This window comes from Nerophis ophidion, linkage group LG01, assembly GCF_033978795.1.
Source record: "Nerophis ophidion isolate RoL-2023_Sa linkage group LG01, RoL_Noph_v1.0, whole genome shotgun sequence".
NCBI lineage: Eukaryota > Metazoa > Chordata > Actinopteri > Syngnathiformes > Syngnathidae > Nerophis > Nerophis ophidion.
Window position 1 is genome coordinate 50521807 of NC_084611.1, and position 25492 is coordinate 50547298.

A 25492-nucleotide genomic window follows, 5' to 3' on the forward strand; every position below is an offset into this window, starting at 1 on the left:
CGAATCTTTTGAACGAATCAATTTAAGGAACTGATTTTAGTGATTCAGTACAGTCAAAAGAACTGACGATCCCATCACTACCTGAATTAGCTGCGCCCTTGGACGTGTTGGCCCCCGCCAGGTTCGGTCTTGTGAACGCAAGATCTTTGACAAACAAAACGTTTATCCTGAAGGATTTCTTCACTTCCCGCGGACTCGACTTCCTCTGTGTGACGGAAACATGGCTGAGAGCCTGTGAGTCCGCCCCTCTGAATGAACTTCTGCCTCCGGAGTGTTCTTTCTTTAATTCTCCGCGGTCGTCCGGTCGAAAAGGAGAACGATTAGCAGTCGTTTTTAAAAATGCCGTCAGATCCGACTGCAATCCTCATTTTCAAGCTTCGAACTGTGCATGTTTGAGCTGGAGGGGGCGTGGCCTCCAGCTCCGGCTGAATTTCGGGAGAAAATTTCTTCCGGGAGGTTTTCGGGAGAAGCGCTGAATTTCGGGAGTCTCCCGGAAATTTCGGGAGGGTTGGCAAGTATGCTTGTCCCTGACAGTTTGGCCATGTTTTAGTTTTTCCTCTGCGTTTGTCTTTGTTTCCTGTCAGCGCTCTTATCTTGTCCGTTTCCTGTTTGTCTCCCTGAGTGCCGTGTCTCCCCAGCTGTGACTGATTGGGACCTGGCCACAACTGGTGTCAATCAGTCAGCTACTATTTAAAGCTGCCTTCCCCTACAGTCAGTGCTGGATTATTGTCATCACGAGCTATCAATGTCATTAATACTTATTGTTGTAGCTGTGTCTACTTCTGTTCACTCTGCTCATTTCCTTCGTGTCACAGTAAGTGTTTTTGTTTCTAGTCCACAGTTAGCATTTGTGCTAGTTTTTGTTCATAGCCAAGTTTGTTCTCCGCCTTGTGTGCGCCTTTTGTTTGTACCCATTTGTTTGTTCTTGTTTAAGTGTTAAATTAAATCATGTTTAGCTGCACGATGCCTGCCGCCTTCTCTGCGTCTTGGGGTTCATCACAAACTCAATGTGACAATTTCAAAATGTATTATACATGATTCTTAGTTTTTTGGGCAATCTTCTGACAAAAAAAAAAATATATATATACATATATATATATATATATATATATATATATATATATATATATATACTGTATATAGACAGGATGATTACAAAAACAATTGAAAAGTATTGTTTATTTTATGTTATAGTATTTATTCTATTATGAAAAAAATTGTATACATTTCAGGATACATATATAATTACATCCATATTAAAATAAACATAAACACTCATCAATTACATTATTAAGATTAATGTAAATAATTCAATGTACATACTCTGATGATTAACTTGTGTGATGACTGTATTATGCTGATAGTATATAGTTGTATCATGAAATGATTAACGTGGACCCCGACTTAAACAAGTTGAAAAACTTATTTGGGTGTTACCATTTAGTGTTCAATTGTACGGAATATGTACTGTTACCGTGCAATCTACTAATAAAAGTCTCAATCATTGGGACTTGGGGACGGTGTGGCGCGTGGGAGAGTGGCCGTGCGCAACCCGAGGGTCCCTGGTTCAAATCCCACCTAATACCAACCTCGTCATGTCCGTTGTATCCTGAGCAAGACACTTCACCCTTGCTCCTGATGGGTGCTGGTTGGCGCCTTGCATGGCAGCTCCCTCCATCAGTGTGTGATTGTGTGTGTGAATGGGTAAATGTGGAAGTAGTGTCAAAGCGCTTTGAGTACCTTGAAGGTAGAAAAGCGCTATACAAGTACAACCCATCTATTCAATTACGAATAAACTATACCATTAACTTGAGCTATGTAATGTTCCTCCTCTTTGTTGTCTCCATCAAAAACATATATATATTTTTTTATTTATTTTTCAAGCAACGTGATGTTATTGCTTCGTTTTATTTTATTCATAGTCTCCAAAATATATTAAAACACAAATAAAACATACGTGGATGATTCTTAGTTTTTTGGGCACTCGTATGAAAAAAATAAATAAATAATTAAAATTTATAGACAGGATGAATACAAAAAAAATTGAAAAGTATTGTTTATTATATACTATAGTATTTATTCTATTATAGTAAATGTAGTATACATTTCAGGATACATATATGATTGCATCCATAATAAAAATAAAACAACGTCATAATTAGTCATCATTTATGAATAAAATATACCTTTAACTTGAGCTATGTCCTGTTCCTCCTCTTTGTTGTCTCCATCAAAAACATATATATTTTTGGGATTTATTTTTTAGGTTTCGTGATGTTATTGATGGGGCTTCACGGTGGCAGAGGGGTTAGTGCGTCTGCCTCACAATACGAAGGTCCTGCAGTCCTGGGTTCAAATCCAGGCTCGGGATCTTTCTGTGTGGAGCTTGCATGTTCTCCCCGTGATTGCGTGGGTTCCCTCCGGGTACTCCGGCTTCCTCCCACTTCCAAAGACATGCACCTGGGGATAGGTTGATTGGCAACACTAAATTGGCCCTAGTGTGTGAATGTGAGTGTGAATGTTGTCTGTCTATCTGTGTTGGCCCTGCGATGAGGTGGCGACTTGTCCAGGATGTACCCCGCCTTCCGCCCGATTGTAGCTGAGATAGGCGCCAGCGCCCGCCGCGACCCCAAAAGGGAATAAGCGGTAGGAAATGGATGGATGGATGTTATTGATGCATTTTATTTTATTCACAGTCTCCAAAATATATTTAAACACAAATAAAACATACGTATATGATTATTTGTTTTTTGGACACTCTTCTGACAAAAAAAAATAATAAAAAAATATAGACATGATGAATAAAAAATTTTTTTTACCCGAGAGCAATAGTGTCGCTGAACACAAGATAACAATAATGACTGTGCATGTGAGCTGTATGCTTTGCATTTTTCTGTATTTTTATCTATTTATCTTTGTTCTTATGTTTTTATGTAGGATTTTGCACTAAATTAGTTTGCATCCAATTTTGTTGTACACTCTACAATGACAATAAAGGTATATTCTATTCTATTCTATTCTAAAGTGTTGTTTATTTTATGCTAGTCTATTACAATAAATTTAGTATACATTTCAGGATACATATAGATACATATTGCATCCATAATAAAAATAAAACATCATAAACACTCATCATTTATGAATAAAACATACCTTTAACTTGAGCTATGTCATGTTCCTCCTCTTTGTTGTCTCCATCAAAAACATACATATTTTTTGGATTTATTTTTTAAGTTTCGTGATGTTATTGCTTCGTTTTATTTTACTCATCCATCTATCCATCCATCCATTTCTACCGCTTATTCCCTTTCGGGGTCACGGGGGGCGCTGGCGCCTATCTCAGCTACATAGTCTCCAAAATATATTTAAACACAGATAAAACATATGTATATGATTATTTGTTTTTGGGCACTCTTCTGACAACAAATAAAAAAAAATAAAAAAAATTATAGACAGGCTGAATACAATTTTTTTTTAAAGTTTTGTTTATTTTATGCTATAGTATTTATTCTATTATAGTAAATTTAGTATACATTTCAGGATACATATATAATTGCATCCATAATAAAAATAAAACAACATCATAATCACTCATCATTTATGAATAAAATATACCTTTAACTTGAGCTATGTCCTGTTCCTCCTCTTTGTTGCCTCGGATACTTATCGGATTCTTTGTTTTTTGGGCACTCTTCTGACAAAAAAAAAAAAGAAAATATATACCATTAACTTGAGCTATCTACTAATAAAAGTTTCAATCAATCATTTAAAAAAGCTATGTCATGTTCCTCCTCTTTGTTGTCTCCATTAAAAACATATTTATTTTTTGGATTTATTTTTTAAGTTACGTGATCTTATTGCTTCGTTTTATTTTATTAATAGTCTCCAAAATATATTTCAACACAAATGAAACAAGTAACACAGATCACCTTCAGCCTCGCTAAAAGTGGCTACCTGCATGTGCACCTCCAGGCCATCGGGTGGCAGTGTTACATAAACATCTGGCGTCATGTCAGTGACGTCATCGCAAGGCGCGAATTCCACCTGAAAGTTCGAGTGTTTCCGTTTTCCCTTTTATATACACCAAGAGAAACAATACGGCCTTGCGTATAAAAAGTTGTGTTTTATCCTATAAGGTAAGACTGAGTTAAATTTAAGTAATTTACACATTCGATGTTGTGTGGTTTTTGTTTCAATAACAATTGAACTCCTTAAAGCCGAAGCTCAAGTAGAACCGGGGGTGGTTTTTGTTGCCTAGCAACAATAGCTGCCAGTGATCGTTGTCGTGACATTAGATGATCGACATAACGATGTTGGATTTAATCTGTTCTGCAGCAGAAGTCATGGATTTCAGCGACTTTGAGTCCGATAACTCCGTCAGCTGTCGGTTAGCTTCCACAATTCCTGATGTCTGCAAGACTGAAGACTGCTGCCTGGGCATCGACGAGGCTGGCAGGGGACCTGTGCTGGGTATGGTCATTGTTACTATTATTATTATTATTATTATTATCATTGTCATTATTAATATTATTATTAACTGCATTACGATACATTAACAGTGTTGGCGATAGGAATGTTCAAAGTGGGGTCCTGGGGGACCCCATCAAGTCATATAAATGAGGTCCCACCATACTTGCCAACCTTGAGACCTGAGAATTAGGGAGATATTCTAAAGGCCCGCTAGGGGGAGGGGTGTGTGTATGTATGTATATATATATATATATATATATATATATATATATATATATATATATATATATATATATATCCATCCATCCATTTCCTACCCCTTATTCCCTTTGGGGTTGCGGGGGGCGCTGGTGCCTATCTTATGTATGTTTATATATATATAGTATGTATGTATGTATTACAAACCCTGTTTCCATATGAGTTCGGAAATTGTGTTAAATGTAAATATAAACAGAATACAATGATTTGCAAATTATTTTTAACCCATATTCAGTTGAATATGTTACAAAGACAACATATTTGATGTTCGAACTGATAAAAAAATATTTTTTTTTCCAAATAATCATTAACTTTACAATTTGATGCCAGCAACACGTGACAAAGAAGTTGGGAAAGGTGGCAATAAATACTGATAAAGTTGAGAAATGCTCATCAAACACTTATTTGGAATATCCCACAGGTGTGCAGGCTAATTGGGAGCAGCTGGGTGCCATGATTGGGTATAAAAGCAGCTTCCATGAAATGCTAAGTAATTCACAAACAAGGATGGGGCGAGGGTCACCAATTTGTAAGCAAATTGTCAAACAGTTTTAGAACAACATTTCTAAATGAGCTATTGCAAGGAATTTATGGATTTTACCATCTGCGGTCCATGAAATCATCAAAAGGTTCAGAGAATCTGGAGACATCAATGCACGTAAGCGATGATATTACGGACCTTTGAAACCTCAGGCGGTACTGGATAGGATAGGTCTTAATTGTAATTGCACAAGTACAACAAAACTTTGTTTTCAGCACAAACCTGTTCAAGATTAGTGACTAGTGACTCAAAGTGTTTTAAATAGTGAAACCCAATATCTAAGTTACATTTCAACCAGTGTGGGTGGCATTGGGAGCAGGTGGGTAAAGTGTCTTGCCCAAGGACACTACGGCTGTGACTAGGATGGCGGAAGCGGGGATCGAACCTGCAACCCTAAAGTTGCTGCCGTGGCCGCTCTACCAACCGAGCTATACCGCCCCAAAAGATGGGGAAAAAGGCAAACGCTGGGGAAAGATGTGTAAAAAATACAGTCTAGTCTGGGCTCCAAATGGGGCTCAGTCTGGAGTGGAAAAAAACCTCCATAGCAAACCATATATACATATTACAACATACATCTCGAGATATCTAGCAACAGAGGGAAGGTAGTTCAAGGTCATGGTGATAGGCCGCAGCTCTTCAGGCGCTGACCATCCATTCATCACCCCTACGGGATTTGCATCGAGGGCGTTTGGTTGGGGGGGGTGTATGTGTGGCGTATATTTTTTTGCGGATGTGTGTGTGTGTGTGTGTGTGTGTGTGTGTGTGTGTGTGTGTGTGTGTGTGTGTGTGTGTGTGTGTGTGTAAGCCCGCAGTGTGTCTCTGTTCCGCGGCTTTGATGTATTATGCAGTCGCTGGTCCAAAGTCAACAACAACAGGTGTGTGTCCATGAGGGACAAGAAAATAGTTTGTTGTGTCTTCGCTGCAGTGACCTTCGGGATAGTCTCGAAGCCAGGGAAACAATCCAAGTTACAATGATTTGTATGCGAGTGAAAATAAAATTTGCTTTTCACTCTAAATTGTCTATGACTGCATCAAAAACCGACATCAGTGTGCAAAGGATATCACCACGTGGGCTCAGGAACACTTCATAAAACCACTGTCAGTGATTACAGTTGGTTGCTACAGCTGTAAGTGCAAGTTAAAAGTCTGCTATGCGAAGCAAAACCCATTTATCAACAACACCAGGGAACGCTGCTGGCTTCGCTGGGCCTGAGCTCATCTAAGATGGACTGATGCAAAGTGGAAAAGTGTTTTGTGCTCTGACGAGTCCACATTTCAAATTATATTTGGAAACTGTGGACGTGGTATCCTCCGTAACAAAGAGGAAAATAACCATCCGGATTGTTATAGGCGCAAAGTTCAAAAGCCAGCATCTGTGATGGTATGGGAGTGCATTAGTGCCCAAGGCATGGATAACTTACACATCTGTGAAGGCACCATTAATGCTGAATGGTCCATACAGGTTTTGGAGCAACGTATGTTGTCATCCAAGCAACATTATCATGGACGCCCCTGCTTATTTAAGCAAGAAAATGCCAAGCCACGTGTTACAACAGTGTGGTTTCATAGTAAAAGAGTGCGGGTACTTTCCTGGCCCGCCTGCAGTCCAGACCTGTCTCCCATAGAAAATGTGTGGCGCATTATGAAGCGTGAAATACGACAGCAAAGACCCCGGACTGTTGAACGACTGAAGCTCTACATAAAACTAGAATGACAAAGAATTCCACTTTCAAAGCTTCAACAATTAGTTTCCTCAGTTCCCAAACGTTTATTGAGTGTTGTTATAAGAAAAGGTGATGTAACACAGTGGTGGACATGCCCTTTCCCAACTACTTTGGCACATGTTGCAGCCATGAAATTCTAAGTTTAATTATTGTTTGCAAAAAAAAATAAAGTTTATGAGTTTGAACATCAAATATCTTGTCTTTGTAGTGCATTCAACTGAATATGGGTTGAAAAGGATTTGCATTGTATTCCGTTTATATTTACATCTAACACAATTTCCCATCTCATATGGAAACGGGACTTATATATATACATATATATATATATATATATATATATATATATATATCATTATTCTGAGCAATGACAGTTTTAAAGAAAAAACTAGCTTTTTTTATTAGTCAACATTGCCACTTTTTCTAAATTACATTTCGTCTGTAAGCTTTTTTATTCTGCTTTATGTTTTTGATATAGTTTGTATTTCTTAAACACATGTTTGCTACAAGTGTTTCAAAAAGCAAGAGTCTGAATAAAATAAATCAAATGAGAGCAAAACCTAAAAGAGTTAAGTTTTTCCCCAAAAGCAACAATCATAAATGAATCTTTCAGCACATACACATTGTTGACATCTATATTTATATTTTGTTAAAGAGTCATACATGGATCTTTCAGCACATACACATTGTTGACGTCTATATTAGGATAAACAATCATAAATTAATCTTTCAGCACATACATTATGTTGACATCTGTAGTTATATTTCAATAAACAATCATAAATGAATCTTTCAGCACATTTACAATGTTGATATCTATAGTTATATTTTAATAAACAATCAATAATGAATCTTTCAGCACATACACAATGTTGGCCATCAATAGTTATATTTTGTTAAACAGTCATACATGAATCTTTCAGCACATACACAATGTTGACATCTATAGTTATATTTTGATAAAGACGGGGAAAAACACGCTACTCGTAAACACCGCGTGCAACAACAACAACAAACATGGCAGTAGACGCAAAGTTAAATCATGAAGTGCAATCTTAGCCAAGCAAAAACAAGGCATATTTATCCGGTAGAGTTTTGATACCAATAACCTTGACCCAGCCACACACAAAGAAGTTGGAGACCTCCATGTTTTTCCAAGTTTCATCTGTATCGTCGTGTAGAATGATTTCTGGAGCACAGTAGTTCCATAGGTCCGTGAACTCAACCGACGTAAAATCCTTGTTATCGCTCCACAAATTTTTCTTTGATAAGGTATAAACATCAATTCCATTGCATAGTTATTTTTTCTTGGTCGTATTTGCTTTTTTGCAGGAATATTTAAGCCTTTTTACTTGCATCTTTGCTTGGTCGACCACCACTGATTTTCACTTCCGGGAAGAAGTCAGGTGACAGAGTACAAGCAATAAACACTAGAAATCATCAAGATCTGATAACATATTGTAATGACCCTCAGTGCAATTGTTATTGTGTTGTCATGTTTGCTCAGTGTACTTGTGTCTGTAATGTTTGTGATGCAGGGCCAATGGTGTATGGAATCTGCTTCTGCCCTGTTTCCAAAAAGGAGGCGCTGAAGGACTTGAAAGTGGCAGGTAATCCATCAGACGGACATTTCTACTTGGAGTCTGACTGAACGGTGGTACTTCAATTTACCAGCACGATTCGTTCTAAGACCAAAGTTATAAATGAAAACACTCGTATCTCAAATGAATAGGGTTAGGGTTATCATATTGTCCGGTCCACACACTTTTAGGAATGCCAACAAGTCATATTGTCTGGTCCACACACCTCCAGGAGCACCAACAGGTAATATTGTCTGGTCCACACACATCTAGGACCACAGACACGTCATATTGTCAGGTCCACACACATCTAGCACCACTGACACGTCATATTGTCAGGTCCACAAACGTCTATGACCAGCAACAGGTCATTTTGTCTGGTCCCCACACATCTAGGACCACCAACACGTCATATTGTCTGGTCCCCACACGTCTAGAACCAGAGACACGTCATATTGTCAGGTCCACACACGTCTAGGACCACCGACACGTCTTATTGTCTGGTCCCCACACGTCTAGGACCACCAACAGGTCATATTGTCTGGTCCACACACATCTAAGACCCCCAACAGGTCATATTGTCAGGTCTACACACATCTAGGACCACAGACACGTCATATTGTCAGATCCACACACATCTAGGACCACTGACACGTCATATTGTCAGGTCCACAAACGTCTAGGACCACCGACAGGTCATTTTGTCTGGTCCCCACACATCTAGGACCACCAGCAGGTCATATTGTCAGGTCCACACACGTCTAGGACCACCGACACGTGTTATTGTCTGGTCCCCACACGTCTAGGACCACCAACAGGTCATATTGTCTGGTCCACACACATCTAAGACCCCCAACAGGTCATATTGTCAGGTCCACACACGTCTAGGACCACAGACACATCGTAATGTCTGGTCCACCCACGTCCAGGACCACCAACAGGTCATTTTGTCTGGTCCCCACACATCTAGGACCACCAACACGTCATATTGTCTGGTCCCCACACGTCTAGGACCACCGACAGGTCATTTTGTCTGGTCCTCACACATCTAGGACCACCAGCAGGTCATATTCTCTGGTCCCCACATGTCTAGGACCAGATACACGTCATATTGTCAGGTCCACACACGTCTAGGACCACCAACACGTCTTATTGTCTGGTCCCCACACGTCTAGGACCACCAACAGGTCATATTGTCTGGTCCACACACATCTAGGACCCCCAACAGGTCATATTGTCTGGTCCACACACATTTAGGACCCCCCAACAGGTCATATTGTCAGGTCCACACACGTCCAGGACCACCAACAGGTCATATTGTCTGCTCCACACACATATAGGACCACATACACGTCATATTGTCAGGTCCACACACATCTACGACCACCTACACGTCATATTTTCTGGTCCCCACACGTCTAGGACCACCGACACGTCATATTGTCTGGTCCACACACGTCTAGGACCACTGACACGTCATATTGTCAAGTCCACACACGTCTAGGACCAGACACACGTCATATTGTCAGGTCCACACACGGCTATGACCACCGACAGGTCATATTGTCAGGTTCACACACGTCTAGGACCACCAACCGGTCATATTGTCTGGTCCCCACACGTCTAGGACCAGAGACACGTCATATTGTCAGGTCCACACGCGTCTAGGACCACCGACAGGTAATTTTGTCTGGTCCCCACACATCTAGGACCACCAGCAGGTCATATTCTCTGGTCCCCACATGTCTAGGACCACTGACACGTCATATTGTCAAGTCCACACACGTCTAGGACCAGACACACGTCATATTGTCAGGTCCACACACGTCTATGACCAGACACACGTCATATTGTCAGGTCCACACACGTCTATGACCACCGACAGGTCATATTGTCAGGTTCACACGCGTCTAGGACCACCGACAGGTAATTTTGTCTGGTCCCCACACATCTAGGACCACCAGCAGGTCATATTCTCTGGTCCCCACATGTCTAGGACCACTGACACGTCATATTGTCAAGTCCACACACGTCTAGGACCACTGACACGTCATATTGTCAAGTCCACACACGTCTAGGACCAGACACATGTCATATTGTCAGGTCCACACACGTCTATGACCACCGACAGGTCATATTGTCAGGTTCACACACGTCTAGGACCACCAACCGGTCATATTGTCTGGTCCCCACACGTCTAGGACCAGAGACACGTCATATTGTCAGGTCCACACGCGTCTAGGACCACCGACAGGTAATTTTGTCTGGTCCCCACACATCTAGGACCACCAGCAGGTCATATTCTCTGGTCCCCACATGTCTAGGACCACTGACACGTCATATTGTCAAGTCCACACACATCTAGGACCAGACACACGTCATATTGTCAGGTCCACACACGTCTATGACCACCGACAGGTCATATTGTCAGGTTCACACACGTCTAGGACCACCAACAGGTCATATTGTCTGGTCCCCACACATCTAGGACCACCAACAAGTCATATTGTCTGGTCCCCACACGTCTAGGACCACCGACAGGTCATTTTGTCTGGTCCCCACACATCTAGGACCACCAGCAGGTCATATTCTCTGGTCCCCACATGTCTAGGACCAGAGACACGTCATATTGTCAGGTCCACACACGTCTAGGACCACCAACACGTCTTATTGTCTGGTCCCCACACGTCTAGGACCACCAACAGGTCATATTGTCTGGTCCACACACATCTAGGACCCCCAACAGGTCATATTGTCTGGTTCACACACATTTAGGACCCCCCAACAGGTCATATTGTCAGGTCCACACACGTCCAGGACCACCAACAGGTCATATTGTCTGCTCCACACACATATAGGACCACATACACGTCATATTGTCAGGTCCACACACATCTACGACCACCTACACGTCATATTTTCTGGTCCCCACACGTCTAGGACCACCGACACGTCATATTGTCTGGTCCACACACGTCTAGGACCACTGACACGTCATATTGTCAAGTCCACACACGTCTAGGACCAGACACACGTCATATTGTCAGGTCCACACACGTCTATGACCACCGACAGGTCATATTGTCAGGTTCACACACGTCTAGGACCACCAACCGGTCATATTGACTGGTCCCCACACGTCTAGGACCAGAGACACGTCATATTGTCAGGTCCACACGCGTCTAGGACCACCGACAGGTAATTTTGTCTGGTCCCCACACATCTAGGACCACCAGCAGGTCATATTCTCTGGTCCCCACATGTCTAGGACCACTGACACGTCATCTTGTCAAGTCCACACACGTCTAGGACCAGACACACGTCATATTGTCAGGTCCACACACGTCTATGACCACCGACAGGTCATATTGTCAGGTTCACACACGTCTAGGACCACCAACAGGTCATATTGTCTGGTCCCCACACATCTAGGACCACCAGCAAGTCATATTGTCTGGTCCCCACACGTCTAGGACCACCGACAGGTCATTTTGTCTGGTCCCCACACATCTAGGACCACCAGCAGGTCATATTCTCTGGTCCCCACATGTCTAGGACCAGAGACACGTCATATTGTCAGGTCCACACACGTCTAGGACCACCGACACATCTTATTGTCTGGTCCCCACACGTCTAGGACCACCAACAGGTCATATTGTCTGGTCCACACACATCTAGGACCCCCAACAGGTCATATTGTCTGCTCCACACACATATAGGACCACATACACGTCATATTGTCAGGTCCACCCACATCTACGACCACCTACACGTCATATTTTCTGGTCCCCACACGTCTAGGACCACCGACACGTCATATTGTCTGGTCCACACACGTTTAGGACCACTGACACGTCATATTGTCAAGTCCACACACGTCTAGGACCAAACACACGTCATATTGTCAGGTCCACACACGTCTATGACCACCGACAGGTCATATTGTCAGGTTCAGACACGTCTAGGACCACCAACCGGTCATATTGTCTGGTCCCCACACGTCTAGGACCACCGACACATCATATTGTCTGGTCCACACACGTCCAGGACCATCAACAGGTCATATTGTCTGGTCCACACACGTCTAGGACCACAGACAGCTCATAATGTCTGGTCCACTCACGTCCAGGACCACCAACAGGTCATATTGTCTGGCCCACACACATGTAGGACGACATACACATCATATTGTCAGGTCCACACACGTCTAGGACCACCGACACGTCATATTGTCAGATCCACACACGTCTAGGACCACCTACACGTCATGTTGTCAGGTCCCCACACGTCTAGGACCACCGACACATCATATTGTCTGGTCCACACACGTCCAGGACCATCAATAGGTCATATTGTCTGGTCCACACACGTCTAGGACCACTGACACGTCATATAGTCAGGTACACACACGTCTAGGACCACCAACAGGTGATATTATCTGGTCCTCAGACGTCTAGGACCACCAACAGGTCATATTGTCAGGTCCACACACGTCTAAGACCAGAGACACGTCATATTGTCAGGTCCACACACGTCTAGGACCACCGACACGTCATAATGTCTGGTCCCCACACGATCCAGGACCACCAACAGGTCATATTGTCTGGTCCACACACATCTATGACCACAGACACATCATATTGTCTGTTCCACACACGTCTAGGACCACCAACAGGTCATATTGTCAGGTCCATACACGTCTAGGACCACAGACACGTCATTGTCTGGTCCCCACTCGTCTAGCACCACCGACATGTCAAATTGTCTGGTCCAACCACATCTAGGATCACCAACAGGTCATATTGTCTGGGCCCCACGTGTCTAGGACCACCGACACGTCATATTGTCCAGTCCGCAAACAATATGACGTGTCGGTGGTCCTAGACGGGTGGGGCCCAGACAATATGACATGTTGGTGGTCCTAAACACGTGCGGGACCAGACAATATGACGTGTTGGTGGTCCGAGACGCATGGAATTTATTATTTAATATTTTTTTTATTATTAAATGGAATCAACAAAGTACTAGCTATCTATATTGTCTGGTGCCCACCCGTCTAGGACCACCCACACGTCATATTGTCTGTTCCCCCACACGTCTAGGACCACCGACACGTCATATTGTCCAGTCCGCAAAAGTCTAGGACCATTGCCTGGTCTCAATGCGTTTACGACCACCTACCCCTCATATTGTCCGGTGCGCACGCGTCTAGTACCACCGACACGTCCTATTGGCTGGTCTGCATAATTTAGCACCACCGACACGGCTTATTGTCCGATCCGCAAGAGCCTGGGACCACCGACCCGCATATTGTGCGGTCCGCACGAGTCTAAGACCATTGACAGGTCTTATTATTTGATCCGCAGAAGTCTAGGACCTTCAACAGGTCATATTGTCTGGTCTGCACATTCTAGCACCACTGACACATTCTTTTTTCTGGGCCGTACTGGTTTAGGACCACCGACACATCATATTGTCCGATTTCCATGCGTCTCGAACCACCAACACGTCATATTGTCCACTCTACTAATCAATAGTATATAGGTGCATACATTTACAGTTTATTCTATCCTTTATTTTTAACATATTTACTGTGTTTTTTGGACAGATTCCAAAACTCTATCAGAGGCAGAACGAGAAAACCTATTCCAAAAACTGGATGAAGCCAAAGGTTTCATCGGCTGGGCCCTGCACATTCTGTCCCCCAACACCATCTCCAGCAGTATGTTACAGAGGTACTGTTTGTGTGACCCACGCTGTACAGTACATGTATGTGCAGCAGACACCACGACAAGTCTCTTTTGACAGGACCAAGTGTAACCTGAACACCCTGTCACACGACGCAGCCATCGGTTTAGTTCAGTTTGCATTGGACAGCGGCGTACAGCTCACAGAGGTACGTCAATGGTTTGTGTTGAACTGGTTTACCGTTTGAATCCTGGAGGAGGGATGAGGTTGGTCACAGCATCGAGAAAACGCCATAAACCAATGGGAAGAATGTCACTTCTGTTTGAAGGTGTTTGTGGACACGGTTGGCCCAGCTGAGAAGTATGAAGAGAAGCTCTCCAAGCAGTTCCCTGGCATCAGCGTGACAGTGAGGCCCAAAGCTGACTCCCTCTTCCCAGTTGTCAGCGCAGCCAGTATCTGTGCAAAGGTCAGACCCCTACAGCAGTCTTTTTCAACTTTTTTTTGAGCCAAGGCACATTTTTTTCATTGAAAAAATGCGGAGGCACACCACCAGCAGAAATCATGAAAAAACGAAACACAGTCGTTGTCGCAATTTTTGGATATGACTTTAAAGCATAAGCAAGCATGCATCACTATAGCTCTTGTCTCAAAGTAGGTGTACTGTCACCACCTGTCACATCACACCCTGACTTATTAGGACTTTTTTGCTTTCATGTGTCTAGTGTTTTACTTCTTGTCTTGCGCTCCTATCTTGGTGGCTTTTTCTCTTTATTCGGTATCTTCCTGTCGCAGTTTCATGTCTTCCTTGGCCGCTCTTCCCCACACCGGCTTTGTTTTAGCAATCAATAATATTTCAGTTGTTTTTATCCTTCTTTGTGGGGACATTGTCGATTGTCATGTCATGTTCGGATGAACTTTGTGGACACCGTCTCTGCTCCGCAGTAATTCTTTGCTGTCGTCCAGCATTCTGTTTTTGTTTACTTTGCAGCCAGTTCAGTTTTAGTTTCGTTCTTCATAGCCTTCTCTAAGCTTCAATGCCGTTTATTTTTGGTTTAAGCATTAGATACTTTTTTACCTGCACGCTGGCTCCCGCTGTTTCCGACATGTCCAGAGCAGTTATCCCACCGGCAGCCACCTACTTATATGGAAGAGTATTATTACACGGTTACTATGCTGAGCTCTAGACTGCACCGACACTCAACATCATTTGCACATTATAATTACTGGTTTGCAAAAAAATATTTTTAAGCAAATAGGTGAAACTAGATAATCTTCCACGGCACACCAGACTGTATCTCACGGCACACTAGTGTGCCGCGGCCATACTTGCCGACCCTCCCAATTTTCCCAGAAGACTCCCGTTTTTCAGTGCCCCTCCCGAAAATCTCCCAGGGCAACCATTCTCCCAAATTTCTTACAATTTCCACCCGGACAACAATATTGGGGGCGAGCCTTTAAAGCACTGCCTTTAGCGTCCTCTACAACCTGTCGTCATGTCCGCTTTTCCTCCATACAAACAGCGTGCCGGCCGAGTCCTATAATATGTGCGTCCTTACCACACACATAAGTGAATGCAAGGCATACTTGAGAAACAGCCATACAGGTCACACTGAGGGTGGCCATATGTACAACTTTAGCACTGTTAAAAATGTGTGCCACACTGTGAACCCACACCAAACAAGAATGACAAACACATTTCAGGAAAACATCTGGACCGTAACACAACATAAACACAACAGAACAAATACCCAGAAACCCTTGCAGCACGTTTGCTGTCTTTCAGGACCAAACATCAGTTTCATAAAGATTTTAGTGTTGGCGATAGGAATTTTCAAGTCATAAAAATGGGGTCCCACTTTTTGTAACCATTTTGAATATTAATGATACATGTATGCATTATCCTGTTATATCTCACATTCTATATTGTGTTTTGAAAAAAGGTTGTCACAAACGTGACTTAATTCATTAAACAAATAATACAAAAGAAAACAAATTTGTATGCCTATATAAATGTATTCAGTTATAAACATTCATTCACTTTCCTCTTTCCTTCATGGATCTAAACTTTACCGCTGCTGCCCCAAAATCAAAGTTGTCTGGCTGACGAGGACCACTGACACATCTTAATCTCTGCATATTTTACTAGAATACCCTTATGAGCATTACATATATCAAAATCAAGTACCAGCTGTACCGTTTACTTATTGTAATACCGTTTTAATAGCAAATATCTACCCAAACGACCACTTTGCTGCTGCCAAAAATTGATTTGAAGGGTATTTCGACACATAAATAGTACAGAAGGGACTTGATTTTGATATATGTAATGCCCATAACGGTATTCTGGTCAAATATGCAGAGATGAGATGACAATATCAAAATATAATGTTGAATCCCTTTTTGTGAGGCAATTTTATTGACAATTTTACATAAATGAATACCACATTTTTCGGACTATAAGTCGCAGTTTTTTTCATAGTTTGGCTGGGGGTGCGACTTATACTCAGGAGCGACTTATGTGTGAAATTATTAACACATTACCGTAAGATATCAAATAATATTATTTAGCCCATTCACGTTAGAGACTCGACGTATAAGATTTCATGGGATTTATTGATTTGGAGTGACAGATTGTTTGGTAAACATATAACATGTTCTATATGTTATAGTTATTTGAATGACTCTTACCATAATATGTTACGTTAACATACCAGGCACGTTCTCTGTTGGTTATTTATGTGTCATATAACGTACACTTATTCAGCCAGTTGTTCACTATTCTTTATTTATTTTAAATTGCCTTTCAAATGTCTATATTTGGTGTTGGGTTTTATCAAATAAATTTCCCCCAAAAATGCAGTGCGACTTATGTATGTATTTTTCCTTCTTTATTATGCATTTTCGGCAGGTGCGACTTATACTTCGGAGCGACTTATACTTCGAAAAATACGGTACATCCAAACACTTTATAAATATTTATTATGTGCAGGAAGAAATAACAGTTACAATTGTATGTATCTTCCAATCAAGAAAGAGGTTTTAGCACATCAAAATCGGACTAACAGCACTCCTGTAAATCTCATTAACGCCACAGAAAAGGCTAAATGTCATTTTCCGGACACGATAAAGGCTTAAATAATGTCAAACACGTAGCGTTACTATAACCACGAAGATAAAGTGTTTGTCTCACACCTAGTAAGCCGCTGTGTAAAGACCAAGCCAAGCAATGTTTTGGCACAACACCGGCAAATATAAACAAAATACAGGTGGAAAGCGACAATTGATTTAAAAACAAAAAACAGGCAAAGCAGAGTTTTGAGTTTTGTCCCAAAAGGCAGGGTTGGTAAAAAAAAAAAAAATCTGCGTCCAGGGGACGCGTGGACTTCCGTAAATGCTTGTCCTTTCTGATATCAATGCTTAAAAGACACAAAAAGTGCGTTAACATCAATTTTGGATTTGTCCGAGTCGTTTTAGTACATTTTTAGGCAGACAAGACAGTTTAATATTTGTCCATGGTTCTCGCCCGGAAAGGGTGGAGTGCCATCTCCGGGTTGGGGAGGAGACCCTGCCCCAAGTGGAGGAGTTCAAGTACCTGGGAGTCTTGTTCACGAGTGAGGGAAGAGTGGATGGTGAGATGGACAGGCGGATCGGTGCGGCGTCTTCAGTAATGCGGACGCTGTATCGATCCGTCGTGGCGAAGAAGGAGCTGAGCCGGAAGGCAAAGCTCTCAATTTACCGGTCAATCTACGATCCCATCCTACCCTATGGTCATGAGATTTGGGTTATGACCGAAAGGACAAGATCACGGGTACAAGCGGCCGAAATGAGCTTCCTCCGCCGGGTGGCGGGGTGCTCCCTTAGAGATAGGGTGAGGAGCTCTGCCATCCGGGGGGAGCTCAAAGTAAAGCCGCTGCTCCTCCACATGGAGAGGAGCCAGATGAGGTAGTCCGGGCATCTGGTCAGGATGCCACCCGAACGCCTCCCTAGGGAGGTGTTTAGGGCACTTCCGACCGGTAGGAGGCCACTGGGAAGATAATGTGTCCCGGCTGGCTTGGGAACGCCTCAGGATCCCCCGGATAAGCTCAGGAAGATGGATAGATGGTTAGATGGAAGGACAGTTGAATATTTTCATGTTTCTGATCAGGTGGCCAGGGATCATGCTGTGAAAAAATGGACCTTCCTTGAGGAACTGACAGAGGTGGATAGTGACTATGGCTCAGGCTACCCAAACGGTAACAAATCAGTCTAACAGCACACCGTCAGGTGGTTTCATCATCACAGCTGCAGTTTTTTTAGGAAGCCTCTTCATGCCACAACTTTGCGCCCGCAGACCCAAAGACCAAAGCGTGGTTGCTGAAGTACCTGGACCCGCTGTTTGGCTACCCCCAGTTTGTGCGCTTCAGCTGGAGCACAGCCAAAGCCTTAATTGACAGCAAGGGGGTGACCGTCCATTGGTAAGTGCTCCACAACGTGTTTGACTTTGACTCCGAAGATTATGCAGAGATTTAAAGAATATGATTTATTGACCAGCATTCCAATATAATTCACTGTGTCCGAGCCCTTGGTGATATATATATGTGTATATGTAGGCCATAAATGTGGAAAAGAAATGTTTGAGAAATAATCAATTGAAAGCATAACAACTTTCTTGCTTTTTCCCATGTCCATAAAGACAAAAAGGAAGGAAAAAAATGATTTAAAATTAGCTTCGGTTTGGATTCAAACATTCGACTTGCTAATGTGTGAAAGCTTAAATAGCTTTGATTTCTTAATGACTGCGTGAAACGTTTGAGCCGAAGAGATGAGCGATTACCACACGCAGGGTCTGGACAACTCATAAAGTTTTAATCTCGTTTTCGATTTTGATCTTCTCAGAATCATAAAGATAGTGTAATCGGGAAAAAAAACAAAAGGCTTAATGGGCCGTGCGATGTGCATGCAGTTTCCTGTGCTTGTAACTGAAACTGAAACGAATGAGGAGTGAATGAGTGGAAAAAAGACCACACGTCCGAGAAGTTTTGGATCTCACCATGGTTGCTACTTTTTGTTTGCCTAATCAATAATCATTTATCTCTGAAAAAAGTAAGGCGTTACCACGGATGGAATCACAGAATTGGCCAATAAAATATCAAGGAATATCATGGAAATGTTGAGTGAAATGTTGTCATTGTGAGGAGAAGGAACATTAGTTTGTGTTATTCACTCCTGAAACAGCTACTGGAAACTCAGACACTAAAGCTAGCAAGAACAATCCGGACAGCTACAACACATCTCATCTGCTTGTGCTGTTGTGAACAACAACATGGATGTAAGGTCATTGTATAAACAGGGACAGCATTCACCACTTGAGAGGTTACCTTCCATTCACAATCATTATGTAAGACATGACCACAGACAATTTTTTTTAGTGCTTTCTAAACATAAATTAAAGTTTATTTAGAGTGCAGCAAATGGGAGCTCCACTATTCCGCCCCCAAAAATCTGATAAATAACGATTCAAAAAGCGCCAATAAGTATTAAATAAATTCATCATCACTGATTTCTTCTCACTGCACACTTTATGATACCCAACAAACATAATAAAACTTACTGTACAATGTCTGCTATCCCTCGGATACAGACTGTCAGGATGTTCATATATTCCAGTTTAGATGAAGAATGACTCTTAATCCTCGTGAAAGGGGGAGGACAAGCGCCTTTTCGTTTCATTCTCACCAGTTACAGGTTTAAATGGCGGTCAAAGTGTCCCAACTTGGCAGATTATGGCCTCAGCCATTTATTTTCCAAGTAAAAGGCCTGATTTATGATCTATAATACATTTACAGGAAGCGAGGAAGCAGCAGAGCACTCGATGATGTAAACATAGGTTTCAGGTTCAAACACCGATGACATCTATTAGACAAGACAGAGACACAATTCAATTTATCTCAAGAGGAGAGCGCATGCGGGCCTGCACCCTCGTACAGCGTCACCCCACCGCTCTGTGGAGGGAGCGCCACGTCTCCTCATTTATTTGGGCATTTCCTGATTATATGGCTGCAGCTATTTTTAAAGGGACGGGGGGTCATAAACAGCTGCCGCACTCAGTCATAAAGAAAAGGTGCCTGGAGAGGTGTCAGGTTATGATCCCTCTCTGCTTTGTAGATCTCGGGACATGACAAGGTGTTCCTGTGGCTGTCCAATAGATCAAAGAAACCGACACCACATTGCATCCCATCACACACAGTGGAGGTTTACACGCGTTTTGCTTGATAAGAACAAAGACGGCCTTTGTCTTCTCGCAGGGCGACCTGAAATAATGGGAACACAAAGTTGTGTGATAACTTATATACAATTATTCTGACAATAGGGACTTAAGAAGTGATCATGGCGTCGCTATAAATAACCTGTCTGCGTTAGCGCTTATAATAACAATATCACTAATACTTGTTGATATTCAAGTCACCAAATGTAAATGGAGTAATGTTGGTAGGGTTGGGCGATATTGCCTTTTTTAATATCCCGATATTTTTAGGCCATACTGCGATATACGATATATATTACGATATTTTGCCTTGGCCTTGAATGAACACTTGATGCATATAATCACAGCAGTATGATGATTTTGTGTATACATAAAAATATTCTTCTTCATACTGCATTCATATATGCTGCTTTTAAACTTTCATGCTGAGAGGGAAATCACGACTATGTCAATTGACCAAAAGTGTATTTATTAAAGTTATTAAGCAATGGCACAAACATTCAAGTCATTTCCAAAACAAAGTGCAAGATTGTCAGAGACCTTTGAAGTGTCAAATAAAAATGAGCTGCATAATAGGAGATCAAATACTATTCGTCCTTCACTATGCGGTATGTTACTAAGGTTATGAAATTCTCTTCATTCTCTAGCGAGTGACTTTACAATTGATGCTACATATTAGCAGTATTGCTACCTTTTATAGCAACGCTTTTTCCCCCCACACTTGACAAATTACGGTTGTCTGTTCGACAAAGCTTGAAGCCGAACCACCGCCAGACGATGGAAACCCTGCTGTTTTTATTAGTAATTAAGTTTTCCTTCTTTCTCTCTTATTCTTACTCGTACGGCCACGTTAGCAGCTAATGTAGCAGCTAACGTAGCCCAGTCTGCTACCTCTCTGCTCTGCGATGGCGGACACTGTGACATATGACATGACAGTGTGTGACGTATGTAAGAATGTGCGCTTGCTTGTCTGGGAGAATGAGAGACAGGAAAGAGTAAGAAGAGCATGCAGTGTAATGCCCGCCGCTAAAAGCAACTGCGTGAGAACGTATACTCGAATATTACAATATATGGTAAATGGTAAATGGGTTGTACTTGTATAGCGCTTTTCTACCCCTTTTTAAGGAGCCCAAAGCGCTTTGACAGTATTTCCACATTCGCCCATTCACACACACATTCACACACTGACATTGCCAGTGTGTGAATGTGTGAAAATGTGTCATTTTCTATATCACACAGAGACAAACTTTTGAGTGGTTAAATCTGATAAATAATCTGACAAATAACCATTTAAAAAGCGCCAATAAATATAAAAAAAAAAAAACGTCATCACTGATTTCTTCGCACTGCAGACTTTATGAGCGCTAACAAACATAATAAAACATCACTTACGGAATAATGTCTGCTGTTATTAGTATGCCGACTGCTAGGATGTTCATATATTCCCATTTAGATGAAGAATGACTCATAATCCTCACAAAGAAACATGGCAAGAGTGCAGTTGGGGGAACACGCACTTTTTGTGTCGCTCTCGCCAGTTCCAGTTCTTAAATGGTGTCCCAACTTGTCGAATCACGTCCTCAGCCATCTACTTTCCAGGAGAGAGGCATGATTTATGATCTAGAACAGGGGTCTCAAACTCAATTTACCTGTGGGCCACTGGATGCAGAGTCTGGGTGAGGCTGGGCCGCAAGAAAAGATTTCTTTAAAAAAATGTTTCATACTCCTCAGCATGTCTAGTTGTATAATGACTTTTCAAATTGTATCCCTTGTGCACCGCAACTTTCTCTGTGCAAATAAGACACGTTGGGGGGCCGCTGTGCTCAAGAAAGATATATTGCATCTCCCACTTTTCCTCGATTTGTCTTTGCGCATCACTAACTCTTCTCTTCACTGTAGGCGTTGAAAAAGACACGTTTGAGGTTGTGGAATATATTTGTATTTAGGCGACATGCGGAGAATAATGTTATTTCCCTAATGTGTGTCGTTCCGCTTTCCCTCCCTACAGCAACACGACAGTCGGCGAATAATAGCCGGGAAAGTACCGGGATATCGAGCGCAAAAAAGTGACTGCTCCCGGAGTGTTATCCGGCATTATATAGAAATATATGTAGTGTTCATCTTGTGAGGCAATGCAAATTAAACAATAAAGAAAACAAATGACGGTTTCAATTAGTCCAGTTTATCGGGGACTGTTATTACTGACGGACAGGTGTCACGGTGTGACTGCGGCCAGGCCCGTAAGAAAACCCTTGTCTCCATGGCAACGTCTCTGTCGCTTTCACTCATTTGCCGATTTTCCACTAACGCAGGGGTAGGCAACCCAGAATGTTGAAAGAGCCATTTTGGACCCAAATAACACAAGGCTGTCAAGCGCCATTCATATAAAACTCGCGGGCCGCACTAACGTTAAACTTTCATATTAAGGTGGGGGCCGCAAAATAACTTCTCGTATCGGAGATCCCTCCTCTAAAATAAACTTACAGGGAGCAAGGAAGCGAGGAAGCAGCAGACCACTCGATAATGTAAACATAGGGACTTAAGAAGTGACCATGGCGCCGCTATAAATAATTTTTCTCCGTTAGCGCTTATAACAAAAATATCACTAATACTTGTTAATATTCAAGTCACCAAATGTAAATGGAGTATTGTTGGCGCTTAGTGAATGGTTATTTATCAGATTTTATGGGCGGAATAGTGGCGCTCCCATTTGCGCCACTATAAGCAAACTTTGTCTATTTAATATTTAGAATGCATTAATAAAAAAAATCCATCCGTCGTCATGTCTTTCATAATGATTGTGAAAGAGAGACAACATTCCAAAAAACTAGCATTTCCCCTTTAAAGCACTTATTGATACATTTACGCAATTATTATGCTTGGACTTAAAATACTGGCCGATATTGTCCAAAGATGTATTGCAACAAATAAATATGAGGCCTTTTTTTTGGAAATATTTTATTACAAATCAATTTACCCTTTTTTGCAATCTAAAAGGCAAAAACAGAATTAAAAAATATGGAAAAACTGAATTGAATTGTTTTATGCTATTTAAATGTATTGTTGTTTGTATTATGTATTTACTTGTTGTTTATTTGTTACTATTTATATCCAGTTGTTACTCATGTTTTCAAAAGAGTGAATAATCGTTTTCCATCCATCCATTTTCTACCGCTTGTCCCTTTCGGGATCGCAGGGGGTGCTGTAGCCTATCTCAGCTGCATTTGGGCAGAAGGCGGTGTACACACTGGACAAGTTGCCACCTCATCACACGGCCAACTCAGATACACAGACAACATTCACACTCACATAATAATTGTGTTCATCCATCCACCCATTTTCTACCGCTTATTCCCCTTTGGGGTCGCGGAGAACGCTGGTGCCTATCTCAGTTACAATCGGACGGAAGGTGGAGTACACCCTGGACAAGTCGCCACCTAGACAGACAATATTCACACTCACATAATAATCGTGTTGTTAATCGCAATTTTATTATCAATCATAATAGCCGTGATTAATATTTCTGCCACACTGGTCCAGCCCTAACCACACACACCCCCTGTTCAATCTCTAAGGGACGATGACGAGGAAGACGGGGAAAAGGCAGCGCAGCGTCAAGCCAACCGGTCCATGTTGTCCTACTTCAGTGCAGCAGGTGGCAGTACAAACCAAAACCAGACCCAGAACCAGACACACCGCTTCTTCACTGAGCGCAGGCTGAAGAGCGTGGACACTCTCTGAGGACTTTGAAGGTCTTGCATGCCTTGTGTACTAAACACTGTGAGCCATAATGTTTTTGCACCAGCACTCAAAACATGTTGGAATGTCTTTACATGTTTTACTTATATAAACATGTTTTAGAAAGTCTGTTTTGAACCTTTGCTTGAACTTGACTCTTGTTTTCTGAAGGGGAAAACCGTTTTTTTTTTTGTCTTTCTAGCCACTCAGAAAAATCAATGTTGATGTCGATGATCTATATCTGCTGTACACATTTACAGTGTGGGATACTTGTTGCTTTATTTGTATTTGACTTTATTAAATGGAGTTATATTAATGTTCGGAGCAGGAAGGGATAGAAAGAAGGGGGGTGGGAAAGGAAGAAACGGGGACAAGAGGGGGATAAGACAGAGACAACAACAACAGAACAACATCAGCAAATAGGATATGTACAAATATGATAGTAAAAGTGATATCAAAGAAGCAGTTAGTGAAGTAAATATTAATAACACAGAAATGACCGTGAACTATATTGCACTGAAAATGGAGAGATTAAAAATACCAATAGAAATAATACTATTGATGTTGAATAATAGTAATTACCTCCAATATCAACAATACAATTGTGTAATGATCAATGCAATGATCTTGATGTAAAAAGGAAACTGGCTCATTAGAGGGTAAAGAGAGAAGTGAACCATAATAACCTTGTGGATTGTTATAGTAACTTTATGTTAAGCTTGAGCAGTATGCGTGTGTTAATGTTGTTCACTTAGGGCATGAGTCTGCAACCCAAAATGTTGAAAGAGCCATATTGGACCAAAAATACAAAAACAAATCTGTCTGGAGCCGCAATAAATTAAAAGCCATACTACATACAGATAGTGTGTCATGAGATATAAATTGAATTAAGAAGACTTAAAGGAAACTAAATGAGCTCAAATATACCTACAAATGAGGCATAATGATGCAATATGTACATCTAGCTAGCTTAAATAGCATGTTAGCATCGATTAGCTTGCAGTCATGCAGTAGCCAAATATGTCTGAATAGCACTCCACACAAGTCAATAACATCAACAAAGCTCACCTTTGTGCATTCACGCACAACGTTAAAAGTTTGGTGGACAAAATGAGACAGTAAAAGAAGTGGCATAAAACACGTCCTAGAAAGTCGGAGAAAGTTGTACATACAAACAAACAACGGTGAGTTCAAGGACAGTCAAAATTAGTAGGACAAAACAGCGCTCGCCAAATACCCAAATCAGTGAAGC

General features: G+C 41.8%; 1 protein-coding gene across 3 annotated transcripts; it reads left to right on the top strand.

Annotated features, from left to right (window-relative positions):
* The first annotated feature begins 709 nt into the window (after positions 1-709).
* Positions 710-24369, top strand: rnaseh2a (ribonuclease H2, subunit A). Of its 3 annotated transcripts, none has more exons than XM_061906296.1 (9): positions 710-814; positions 4336-4470; positions 8529-8600; positions 14179-14305; positions 14379-14466; positions 14587-14724; positions 18403-18490; positions 18589-18712; positions 24078-24369. In XM_061906296.1, exons 2-9 carry the CDS (start codon positions 4344-4346, stop codon positions 24241-24243), a joined length of 930 nt encoding a protein of 309 aa, XP_061762280.1. In that variant the 5' UTR covers positions 710-814; positions 4336-4343; the 3' UTR covers positions 24244-24369. The 3 variants fall into 3 exon arrangements, with proteins under 3 accessions (XP_061762280.1, XP_061762269.1, XP_061762287.1); XM_061906285.1 differs by lacking the exon at positions 710-814 and adding an exon at positions 3984-4136; XM_061906303.1 differs by lacking the exons at positions 710-814; positions 4336-4470 and adding an exon at positions 5239-5386.
* The last annotated feature ends 1123 nt before the right edge of the window (positions 24370-25492 follow it).

What these genes read in the sequence shown, in the direction of transcription:
- rnaseh2a (XM_061906296.1), top strand. Translation starts at nt 4,344, where the DNA reads ATGGATTTCAGCGACTTTGAGTCCGATAACTCCGTCAGCTGTCGGTTA. An exon ending in TGGCAGGGGACCTGTGCTGG is followed by an intron (nt 4,471 to 8,528) that starts GTATGGTCATTG and finishes TTTGTGATGCAG; the next exon opens with GGCCAATGGTGTATGGAATC. An exon ending in GAAGGACTTGAAAGTGGCAG is followed by an intron (nt 8,601 to 14,178) that starts GTAATCCATCAG and finishes TTTTTTGGACAG; the next exon opens with ATTCCAAAACTCTATCAGAG.